Source organism: Haemaphysalis longicornis, unplaced genomic scaffold (genome assembly GCF_048455015.1).
Source record: "Haemaphysalis longicornis isolate Haplotype H1 unplaced genomic scaffold, Haemaphysalis longicornis Haplotype H1 scaffold_1, whole genome shotgun sequence".
NCBI lineage: Eukaryota > Metazoa > Arthropoda > Arachnida > Ixodida > Ixodidae > Haemaphysalis > Haemaphysalis longicornis.
The window spans coordinates 313,172,560-313,184,788 of record NW_027526203.1 but is presented as its reverse complement, the minus strand read 5'-3'; the positions used below and the strand labels follow the sequence as shown (position 1 = coordinate 313,184,788).

Genomic DNA, 12,229 nt, shown 5'->3' with positions numbered 1-12,229 from the left:
CGTTACTGCTCTGTACTGCTACTACACTACCGCAAACAAGCGTGCCTGATGGACTGATGAGTCTGACCGTGTGTCATGCTACCGGTACCGGTTGATTAGAACGTTGGTTGCGGCTTCTGTTTTCAAGACTTGACCGGAAAACGTATTTCATAGCTTTGTGATTAAGACTGTTAAATGGCAGTCAGTTAATTACAATTTCAGTTTATAGTACAAGGTATTTGAGGCTTTTCGTTGAAACGAGCGCTGAGAAAGCATGACTACGCCGGGACGCACTTGTTGGGCTGCCAACTGCAAAAGCTCACGAGATAAAAGCCCATGTTTACAGTTCTTCACCTTCCCCACGGATCGAACTTTGTGAGTGCCTAAACAGCCTTGCACGAGATGCAAACAAACAAAGACGTAACAGAATTCCTAGTACAGTGTGTATGGTTCTCGGATGAGCTGAAGCAAACATTATGATAACACGTGAAGCATACCGTAGGCCGCGCAGTACTAGAAGTAGTACTACGTGAGGGATACGGCTACTTCGACAGCGCTAGCTAGGCAGCATCCATTGCGGTTTCTCCTGTGGGAATCGTAAGCAATGCCCGCATCGCGGTGCTGGCCCCAGGGCATGTCTCAAGGCGCCCCATCCATCCAAGGCGCCCTATCTACAACTAGGCCAAAGCTAATTTTTTTTATTTCTCTATGGCCAAAGCACCATTCTCGTGCGCTGCCACGCGTGCATGCAGCTGCTATGGCGCACGCGGCGACGAGGACCCCCCCCACTGACGCCCTCCGCAATTGCCCATGGATTTGGCCGTGCAAATAAACCGACGATCATCTCGGAAATTTACTCCGCAAAATTTAATAATACACCAATGATGATGATAATGGCTTGGTGGCTGCCCCTTTGTAGTGGGGGGACACTCCTGAGGGCATATAATCGCCCTGGCGTCCTAAATGTTGCCGGCGGTATTTTCTATCTGTTTAGCAAGCCCGTTAGGGTTTTTTCATCTTGTGTTTTCGATTCCAGTGCACTGATGTCAGCCCGCTTGATACGTTCTTCGCAGATTTATTGCTTTTTGTGATGCAACTTCCCTGCTTGATTATCAGTGCTAGCATGTGTTGTGTGTTTGCACTTTCATTCATTTTTCTTATCCAGCTGTTGTGTATGTATTGAAAAACCATGGTGTTGTCAACTCGTGGTCCTCAACTGTGGCAAACACCAAAGGGCACAATGAGCTTACACGCAATGCTGTTACGGAAGCATTTGTACAGACACGTTGTGTACTACACACGTTGCAGGTCAAGGCAGTGGTGCATCAACAGCGGCTGTGCCCACCTGACCAAGTACCACAGGCGGGCTCTAATTCGGCGTGGAGCTGTCCTCTGTGAAAAGCACTTTCTCCCGTCCCAGTTCTCAACACCTCAGGGTGACCTGAAAGTACCAAAGCAACTCCTGTGGAACGCAATTCCCACAGTGTTTCCATTACCACTAAAGGGGCCAGAAGAGGGCAATGTGAAGGGCCAACGACGTAAGTGGGTCGGAATTAATTTTTTTACTTGGGTTGTGAGGATTACAAGCACAAGCGGTGACTGAATGAGGTGCTGCTGGTCTAGAGGTTGACTATTCAACTGCCGGCTGATGTTGGGGTACATGTACGTAAATCAGAGAAACACCACCGTTGGCTTTCTCACGAGGGTGCCTCTCGTGACCCCATTTATGTAGCTGCAACTGGAACTAGCCCTGCTACATTTTTGACATAGCCCTCTGTGGAATAGTTCTGTAAAACAGTCTGTAGCTGTGTGACAAAAAACTTGCAAATTGTTTTTTGGGTGCCGCACTGCCGCATTGTCATTTTGTGACGCATAGTTTAATGGGCTGGAGCACCCAGCTGTCTGCTGACCTTTCCTCAGTTTAGCGACGTCACGCATGATCTGTGTCAGCCATTGGGTGTCCACTGCAGTACCAAGGACTCTCCCAATGGCTTCTACCCATCTTCATCCTGTGCCAGCTGAATCCTTCCCATGCTCACCAATTTTATCTCGTCGTTCCATGTAGTGTTCTGCCTACCTTGGTTTCCTTCCGTAGCTCTTGGTTAACACCAGTACTTGTGTCACCCATTTTTCCTTCATTCATCACATTCCTTGCCCTGCCCAACCACATTTCATCCTAATTTGAGCCACAATGTCTTACACTTTAGTTTGCTTCTAAATCAATAATGTGCACTCTATATACACAATTGGAGTTGAAAATCTGCAGTTATCTCTGCTCGCTTCTCGGAGTTGGCAGCCAGCACATCTCATAACCTAGTAACATGGTGAAAAATTTTAATGCAACGCGAGTTTTCCAATTTGCTTGTTGTATTTTTCCTCGTGCCAAGTTTCAGTTTTACCAGACAAAAGCTTTCATTAGACAGAATATGTGGCAATGTAATGGAAGGACAGCAACTGAAAAGCAAGAGAGACATGCTGTTATATGCCGCACTGGTCGTAACAGCATGTCGTGCACCTGCTTCATGCTGCACAAAGTGCCATTTTCCGGCTCTGAATAAACTCTACAAAGTGCCCAGTGGTAGAACAGAAAGCACAGTGGCCATTCCTCCTTGTCAAAACTGCCCACAGATGGATGATTACAGCTACTTAACCAACCAGAGGTAGCCAGATGGCAACAGGTGGCGTGTAAAGCAAAAGCAATGCCTTTCTGCCGATAGGCAACATTCTCTTCCGAGATATATGCACACCCGGCACTCCTGGCAAAACAGGTTAGTTAGGCATGGTAATAGGCTGTGCACCGCACCTACAATGACCTAGAGCAGGGGTCGGCAACCTTTTGAGGTGGAGGGCCAGACGGCAAATCAGGTGGCAAGGGGGGGGGGGGGGGGGGGTGCTTTGCAGGCAAAGAAAAAATTCAGCGAATGGACAATAATTTGGCAAAGTGTGAAGTTGAGGGACAATGCCAACTGGAAGTGATCAGTGTCTCCTGTCTGACCCCATTTGAGGTTAAAACTGGCGTGTTGGCATTCAGATAGGAAGTGACGGGGAGGGATAGGGGTTCTGATTATGTGCTGGGGGCCGCATACTACTGCCCCTTGGGCCGCAAGAGGGCCACAGGTTGCCGGCCTCTGACCTAGAGGATACCAGGCAATCCTTATTTAAGAGAACAATGCATAGAATATGCCTGAGAGGACATTTCTTAGTAAAAAAATGGTGAAAATCGAGGAGCCATCCTGTGCTACAGAAGAGCTACGTTGCACACATCCTTTCCAAATCGGGAGGTACCCTCCTGTGTGACCTTGAGCAGTTGTGTAGAATTCTCTCCAGGGGCACATGAGCAGCTGTCGCAATCATTCTTTTTGCTTCCACTTCCCTTCTGCACACGAACAACTAATACCCCTGCTACACTGGGGTCTAAATGTCATTTGAACCAAATGTCATTTGACTCAAATGCCAAGTTGCGCTGCTACACTAGGTTTTAAAATGTCATTTGGCTCAAATGACATTTGAGCCAAATGAGCACCGAGAAAGACATTTAAGATTTCAAATGCCATTTCCAGCACTCTCGGACGCAGCGTCTTCGATCGGCAATAAAAAATATAATACTTCCGTACGTAAAACAAACAAAATATTAAACAAATCTGTTGGGCAAGTTGGTGCATTATGCTTGAAAAGGTAAAAAGCGCGACTTGGACAACGACAGTAGAGAAGGACGACGGGACAAGCGCTTGTCCCGTCGTCCTTCTCTACTGTCGTTGTCCAAGTCGCGCTTTTTACCTTTTCAAACAAAATATTGTTGTTTGTGAAACTTTGTTCACTGTTTATTTACTTAAAATACGAAATCAACATATTTAATTTTCATACTCTCAAAACCAGTGGGTCAGTTGCCAAAAACACAAACAAAAACAACGCAAGACAGCCATATTTAGAGTCAAAACTGGTGTCTCTTCTAATTTGATATCATTTTACTGCCTCGGACTGCTCCTAAGTTTGATTGTTGTATTAATGTACGAAAACGGAACGGGGCAACAACAGCGCCACTACAGCACAGCGAACAGTTGTGAAAGCTTTCAAATGCCATCGAAATTGTAGTGTAGCACGGCGGATTCTGAATGGCATTTGAAGCAACCCATTTGAGTCAAATGACATTTGGTTCAAATGACATTTGGACCCCAGTGTAGCAGGGGTATAAGAAGCATTGGCCTACAAGAGGCTAACAGCTTTGCCATAAAAAAAATTACTCCATCTTCCCGTGGGGAACCCTGATGAGGATGCGAAGCATCGTGGCGGTTCCGTGTGGTTCCATTGTGTTGCCGTTATGTTGAGTGATCTGGTTTTTACTAACGCCAGAGGGAATTCCGCGTCCGGGTCCACACCGGTGGCAAAGGCACGCAAGTGCTGTTGTGTTACGGTGAGTAGGCGGTGGTTCTCGAGGCGCCGAAACTCGTCCATCATGTTCTTGTCGATGTTGTCTCTGTGGTAGAATCGGTAGTCTCCGTCAGCTTTTGTGAGGTAAAGGTTGTTGACATTGGTGCACCGGCTGAGAGCAATGTACACGCCCTCCTCTTCGCAGCTTTGTCTTCTCGTTCTTCTTCTTCTTCGGCGGTTCCCCTACGGGAAGATGACGACGGTGGTTGAACGCGAACCTATCTCGTGATGGATTCTTTGGTTGGCCAATCCCTAGGGGCATCCTGCCACAATCAGCATCAGAGGCGCTGCGGACGGGGCTGGTTGAGCTGCAAGGCACGTGGCGCTTCCCGCCACAGCTTTCCCACGGGAAATTCAGCATCCCCCTTTAAAGTTTTCAGTTCGTCGTTTCCGTTGACGTTCAGCTTCGCGTGCCTTCGTTGTATCAGTAGCTTCTTGACGTAGTTTGAATGAGTCAAGGACATAAGGCGCGTTCGTAGCACTTGCTCCTGTCCCGGATTTGTAGCGTAGTATGAAGAGCACCGCGTTCCTCCCATTGCGGCCAGAGAGTCGTGGGATCAAAACCGGGCGCCGCTAACTATTTTTTTTTTATAGTGTAGTATCGCGGAGCTGTGGGTGTAAGGAGGAGAGTTGCGCATGCGCAGTGAGCATGTGGACGGCGCCGCCATCGACGACGCAGGACAAGGCAAGCCTAAGAAATGCTCCGCATTTAAAATGGTTGCAATTGCTAAGGCTCAAACCCAGGCCATGAGCGTTGGAATCTACAACGCTACCCTTGAGCCAAGGTTGTCAAAAAGCGGGCTCCTTTTGGCACTTTCTTGAGGGAGCAGCAAGTGTTGAAAATGATGATGGAGTCCCCCGATTTCCAAACATCTTAAAATTATCATCATTGTGTAAATAGAATCGTGGTTCCCTCTGCACGCCTTGGCCATTTGTCTTGTGGTTTTCTGTAACAGTGGGAGTTCCCGCCGCAGTGGCTAAGACATTGTGCTGCTGTATATAAGGACGCATGTTTGATTCTGGCTGTGGCAGCCATTTTTTCTGATGGAGGCAAAAAATGAAAATTATCCCCAGGTAGCCAAAACTAATCTGGAGCCCTTCACTGCGGGCACTTCATAGCCTGAATGTAGGTTTGGTGTGTAAAACCGTCAGAAATGGAATTGTTTGAATTTGAATTTAAGAGCACGGGTGTTCCAAGTGAACAGCTAGGCTGTGCAAAGTTCAAAACGGAATATTGCCAATGAGACATGTTGAGTCCCACTCTGTAATACTCGACTACTGAGGCCCTGAAACAGGGTGTCAGGATAGCTGGCACATGAAAAGCAGGAGGTGCAAGCCAGCTGTGGGAGGGCAGGAGCAGTGGGTGGTGGGCGACACCAGCCATGTAGGAGGTCGAGGTTTAGCATTCCAGAAAGAAGATGGCGATGAGGAACGAGACGTGATAATCGAATAGTGCATTCTTCACCTGCTGGAGCATGGGCAATTACAAAGTCGCCTACGGCTCTACCTGAGCTGGGCCTGAAGCTACGTTGATGAAGACTTTCTTCGCAGCTATTGTTGATTCTGTTAGGTTGTTTTCCTTGCTTTTTTTGGTCATTAAAAACATTAGACCAGACAAAAACAAACAAGAACCAAACATTTACGGTCCCCAAGGCATTATGGCTCTCGTAATCCTTGTCCCACACCACTGGCACATACATACCTATAAAAGGTTATTTTCTATTGGCAGGGAAACCAGGCAGATTGTGCAGAGAAGGGGACGAGGGCAGTGAAGAAGAGAGCCTAGAAATTGTCACTTCCACAGATAAGGTCGATGTGGAAGACTATGAAATGGCTGCGCTGCCTACATTTGGACGGTGAGTGGCTAGGTCAAGGTTGGAATTAATTGCTCCCTGATAATGGCTTGACTGATAATTAAGATAGGCAGTGGCCTTTCAGGGACTGCCTGTGCACACTCATTCTCCGATAAGCAGTGTGCCACCCTTGTTTCAGAGAACGGCTGATAGCCATCGCCAAGAAGCAGTGGCACGAGATCAAGCGGCTGCGTATGAATGTGCGCAACTTAGAACGAGCGTTGGTCTCAAAGATCATCCTGGACGAGTCGTACCTGCTTGACCTGCTCCAGCGCAACTTGGAGGGCCCTCTTCTTGACCGCGTGACCGACATCATAGTAGGGGACGACGATGGCGAGAGTGTCATGGATGAAGATGCATGACGCCTGCCCTGCAGGCCACTTTCCTGCTGCTGCTTTTGCACACCCCTTGGGAGCAGGCTCCATGTCTAATCCGTGAAATCTCCGAGATGAATCAGCTCAACCCTGGCCTTCTATGCAGTCTTCTTTGCAGTTTTACTTTATCGTTTTTCCTGAAGGGCGCATAACATTTGCATTTGGCATTCGAGTTTTATCTCTAGAAAGGAACAAATGAGGACAGATATACTGTCCATCGCCCTAAATGACATTTGCGGCAAAAAAGAAAAAGGTAACGATGCTGCTTCTTTCTTGAGGCAGCCAAGCAAACTGTACAATAAACGTATAGACACAGGAAGTTTCTTTGTCATTTTTTAATATGCCAGTAAGGCTCTGTTTCATTCAGTTGTACACAGCAGTAGCAGTTTCCTATGTGTTCACCAGTCTTAAGCCAATAAATAAAACTACAGTCAATTCTTGTTTGTTCAACGTAGATTATTCTGATTTTATTTCTTAGTTCAAATTTTAGTGCAGTTAGGGCATAAAGATATGTGCTTCGACACTACTTAATATTCAGAACTTCCTTTGACTGAATTTTGGCACTCTTAGCGGTCAAATAAACAAGTTGACTGTGTTTCATTCAGTTTTGTAGACCACCAGACTGCTTTAACTGAAAATGAACCAATTGGGGAAATACACACTCCAATGTTTCATACAAAACCAATGTACAAAACTTGCTGTAAATTTTTTAATTTAACAGCAAATTATGCTTTTGTGATATAACCCACTGGGCTGTTTTGCATTTCCATGAAATACGTTGCACTTCCCACTGAAAAATAAATTTGGATTCCAGCTGCATCAATAACATTTGTTGCAAAAAATGATGCTGAAAACTAGCACAAAAAACAATTTTTCCCGAAACAGACAAGCAAATTAGCACATGCAACATAATTACACATAATTGTGCTAATTACATTAGCACATAACTACACATGCAATGCCATTCTTCTAAAACCAACAAGGCTCAAAGTTAAATCGGATACAGCAGAAAAATAATTTCACTTTAAATAGACCAATAAAAATACAATATGCATACAAATTCTACAGTTTAAACCCAATTTCAACAATTCTCCAATTTAAAAAACAATGTTTTAGATGACATTTACACTTCTGGTGCTAACTTTGTCAAACTGGGTTTGAACAGCACTCAACATATAAAACGTAAAAAAAAATTGTGCTAAACCAGCACTGACCAAAAGTACTGGCCTTCAGTTAAAGCGTGCAAGCAAATTGTACAATGAACACGCACAAATGATCTGACAGAATCATGTACAAATGTGTCTGACACATGAAGAATCACAGGCAGCAGCAGTAATGCTCAACAGATGGGTACGCCGATGAGGAATTTCTGTACAGTGAGCAGTGGCACAGTGTCAGGCAGGCAGGACTGCTCCTCTCCGACTTTCCACAACCAATGGCTCCATATTGATCGATGGGGTGTCGATTGCACAAAGTCAGTGCAAACATGGGCTAGTGGGTACATTATGAAATTGGAAGCAAAAACAGGACTACAAAAACAAAATTCAAGCTTGCATTTGCATTGACCGCCTCATCCCCAATAACAACGATGCAAATCTTAATGCAAACTTCAAAAAATTAATCTAAATGTTGGGAAAAACAGATGTAGCAGTGGCAATTTTATTGCCACTTTTTTGCCCAGCCCCTACAACGTAACAGGAACTTGTGTGATTGGCAGCCGCCGCCCATTGCCACCGCCAAGAAACTTGATTGTGTGATTGCAGAGGTGCCTATAGTTATGTTTCATCACACTACATGAATTACAATGTGAAGTTAACGCATGATCGGTCTGTTATTCATTTTCCCCTATGACATCACTGCTTACGTTGTGCAGTACTAAATCTGAAAGTTTTTCGACATTTTTGTATATTTTCTCGGTGCAAACAATGCCTTTAGGGCACTTGAGCTAAATGCTAGTTCATTCAAATACGATAAGTTTGTATTTTCCTTTACGACAAAGAGCGAAAGAAAGTGCCGTATCTGTCTACTTTCCTCTCTCCATCCTCTGTCTAATTTATCAAATTAAAATTAAGAATTTGTGAGCCATGTTCCAGAGTTTTTCAGCCAATTCACGCGAAGAAAATCCAATCGAAAAAAAATCCCGGGCCATCTTTACTAACGTGAAACCTAGGGAGGGGCGAAGCGTGCACTGTATAAGTGTATTCTTGGCGCCTTGGCATTTTTGCCAACGGAAATGAAACCGTTTGGGGGTAGAGGTATACAACTTGGCTATATACCTCTAAAAGCTGTTTGCCTCAATTCACCCCTAAAAGCTGTTTCCCTCGCACCATCCTCCCTGCTGATTTGCTGACATAGGCTATGAGGATGCTCCGGAAAGTCCAGTCCACAAGGCTAAATTTACCGAATTGCTAGCATGTTTAACCTGTAAAGCTTGTGCTAAAAAGAAGAGTTGATGCTAACCATGAAATTGGTGAAAGTCAAAATTATGAAGGCTCCGATTCAGATAGCATGAAAACACGTATGGTAGCTGTGAGGCAACTGCAAACAGCGCACGGTGTCTTCTCCTCTGCTGTCCCTTACAGATAAACTAAGGCTATTCTAAATGTTGGCTAAATAGTCAAATAATAGACTGCATGTGTAAACTGCGCAACACAGCCACACAAACATAAAAATTCGACAAATTTACTTCAGGGCCCATCAACGCAGTTCTTTTTGAATGTTTGATTGCATAAAGATGTTCTGTGAGATTCAAGGTATGAAGATCACAGAAAAGAAGCTTGTGCACTACCAACACCTCTTTTGATCTCACTTTGAATTACGTTGCCGGTAGCAAACACCAATGCACAATTCGGACAACTCGAATTTAGTTCCACAAGTAGCTGGAGAATGCCAGGGGTAGTAAAAATTCTACTTCTCAATCATTGGCAGAGGAAGGGTCAAATAAAGCTTTCCAGCATTCACGCACTATTGGTCTGTACGTTGGCCGACACAAATAATGGGGGTCAGCACTCGCTGTTACAGAGACCACACCCAGAACTCGCTGAGCGTTGAGGCCAGCAGACAGAGCACGGCAAAATTAAGTCGCACAATCAATGAAGCAAGGGTGGCACATGTCAAACCACACTAAACACACAAGGGAGATGGTAAAAAATTTGAAATTTGAAACAGCTTGTTCATCTGCTGCAGCATGAGGCAATTTTTCTCATGACACCACACTGTCAAGATAAGCACATTTAAGAAATGAAATACGCCCATGATATTGCTTCTACTGTAAGACAGCACCTGACAGGAGAAAGAAGGGTGATAAGTAGGCATGTGCGAATATTATTTTTTTAATTGTTCCATAAAATATTACTATTCAGTATTTGCTTTGGTAAAGTTTCAGCATTCAAAGCATTTGACACTAATGAACAGTGAAGGGCAGGCTGCTTTTATCCCCATGAAAAATGACATGTATGTGAGGTGCATTCTTTCTGCAATGCAAGCACAGAGCCCACATTCTTTTTTCTTCTTCCTCCCTCGCACCTTTGTCATGCGCTGGCGCTCCGTTGCTAAACACAAGTTTACCGAAGCCAGTCGTGTGCCGTGGCCAGCGCTTGGATACTGGCGAGTACTGTGTAAACTCTTATTAAGACACCACAACATAAACAGAAATGTATTTGCGGCACTGCCTTTTTATCTTCTTTTGAGGGGTAGAGTTTTGTTAGCATGGCTCCAACTTGTCTCCTTCACTAGCTATGTTGTGTACGTGTTAACACTTTCTAGGCTTCAGAGTACGGGCACAGATTTTTTGTGGTTGGCCCTCCTAGTGCTTGAGCTGTAAGCAATTGATTGATTCATCGATTGCTTGGTGCATACCCCAGCAGCATCTGCAGCAACACATGCAGCAGCCGCATACGCATCCATTTATGAAGCAATGTCCAGTCCCTCACTACATGCATGTGAAACCCTGTGAATATGTATCACTTTGATATGATAACAGCAGCAACTGTCAAGCATGTGCCGGAGCTTAAGCCTAATGCTTCACTTTGAGGTGTTACGCCACCAACCAGTACTAGAGATGTAAGTTTTCATAAAATTTTGAGGGGCGTGAAAAAAAACAGGTTTCTTTCACCTTTTTTTCTTCAGAAAAAGATAAAAAATAAAAAAGAAGACTATTCCGCACAGATCTATAAAATAATAGACATACTTCTCAAGGCGAAATCCTTAGATGTCTCATTAAACATGAAAAGTGACTAGTTGCTGGTGACTACATGAATGAAACCAAATTACGGCTGCTGTAAACGAAAATAAGTAAAAAATTACGCCCACCTCCCCTCGTGGGAACCCTGGTGTGATGCAACGCATCTCATGGGGGGTTCCATTGGCGTTTTCCATTGTATTGATTACGCTTATAGCAGGGATTCTCACGCGAAGGGTAGGTGGGCGGACGACCGTCGACTGAGACCGCCGGAGCACGGCATGCCGCTTTATATTCACAGCGCCCGAAGGAGAGGAGAGCGCGGAGAGAGAGAGTACTGCACATGCGCAACGTGCGCAGTGCCGCCCACCGGCGCCTAGCAACGGAGTGAGAGCGCGCTGCGCCAACCCGCAGCTGTTTGGGAGAGAGTGTTCGCTATCGGGGAGAGGAGAGGCGCAGCTTTGCGGACAACGCCGGACAGACACAGGAAGGACAGAGGGGCGAGCATGAGATGCGTTGCATCTAAAAATATACATGGAAACTTATTTGGGTTCGAATGGGATGTGAACCATGGTCTTCAAGAGCCACAGCCAAGTGTGGTAACTACAGCCCTAAGCCTGTACCATGCCAGGATAGAACAAGAATTATCCCGATGCGTGCCGCATGACAGGTGAACGTGATGGCACCACCAACACGATGCAGCAGTGAAGAAGTCAATATCACTGGCTTTCGCCTTCAAATCCCTAAAGAGACATAAGTGCCCGATAAATTTCCGCTCCCAAAATCTGCGCATGATTTCACGTCAAGGCGTTGATTTCAGAAAGCATTTCCCTCACTGCAGATTTGTCGCATCACAACAAATTTCCCCGGAAAAACCATGTTTATTTTTTTCAATATTATCCTGGTTTAAGGGGGGACACTGGTCTTAAAACAACTTCTTTTATTTTCAAGTAAACTCTGTGAAACTTGTCAGTCTTGCTGCTTTTTTCCCACTGATTTCAAATATGCCAGTATTTTTTCAGTTGGTCAATTAGTTACCAAGATAATTAGAGATAATTAGCCATTTTGCCCCTACAATTAACAAAACAGTGTTGCTCACAAAACTGTAATCTTTATATTTTCCATTACTATGAACCCTGCTGAATGCAATCTTGGAAACAGTTTTTTGATGCACCACTTGGAACTAATTTTACGGCTCATTAAACTTCGGTAGCACCAGTGGCAAGGAACCATTTTCAGTGCCCATTTCAAACACCGAAGTTTAATGAGCTGTAAAATTAGTTCCAAGCGATGCATCAAAAAACTGTTTCCAAGATTGCATTCAGCAGGGTTCATAGTAATGGAAAATATAAAGATTACAGTTTTGTGACCAACACTGTTTTGTTAATTGTGGGGACAAAAATGGCTAATTATCT

General features: G+C 44.9%; 1 protein-coding gene across 1 annotated transcript; it reads left to right on the top strand.

The window, feature by feature from the left end:
- The first annotated feature begins 35 nt into the window (after positions 1-35).
- On the top strand, positions 36-7,349 carry LOC144150229 (uncharacterized). The gene is made up of 4 exons (XM_077682086.1): positions 36-354; positions 1,288-1,517; positions 6,137-6,263; positions 6,400-7,349. The coding sequence occupies exons 1-4, from the start codon at positions 254-256 to the stop codon at positions 6,620-6,622; spliced, it is 681 nt and encodes a 226-aa protein (XP_077538212.1). The 5' UTR covers positions 36-253; the 3' UTR covers positions 6,623-7,349.
- The last annotated feature ends 4,880 nt before the right edge of the window (positions 7,350-12,229 follow it).

What these genes read in the sequence shown, in the direction of transcription:
- LOC144150229 (XM_077682086.1), top strand. Translation starts at nt 254, where the DNA reads ATGACTACGCCGGGACGCACTTGTTGGGCTGCCAACTGCAAAAGCTCA. An exon ending in TTCCCCACGGATCGAACTTT is followed by an intron (nt 355 to 1,287) that starts GTGAGTGCCTAA and finishes CACACGTTGCAG; the next exon opens with GTCAAGGCAGTGGTGCATCA. An exon ending in CAATGTGAAGGGCCAACGAC is followed by an intron (nt 1,518 to 6,136) that starts GTAAGTGGGTCG and finishes TTCTATTGGCAG; the next exon opens with GGAAACCAGGCAGATTGTGC.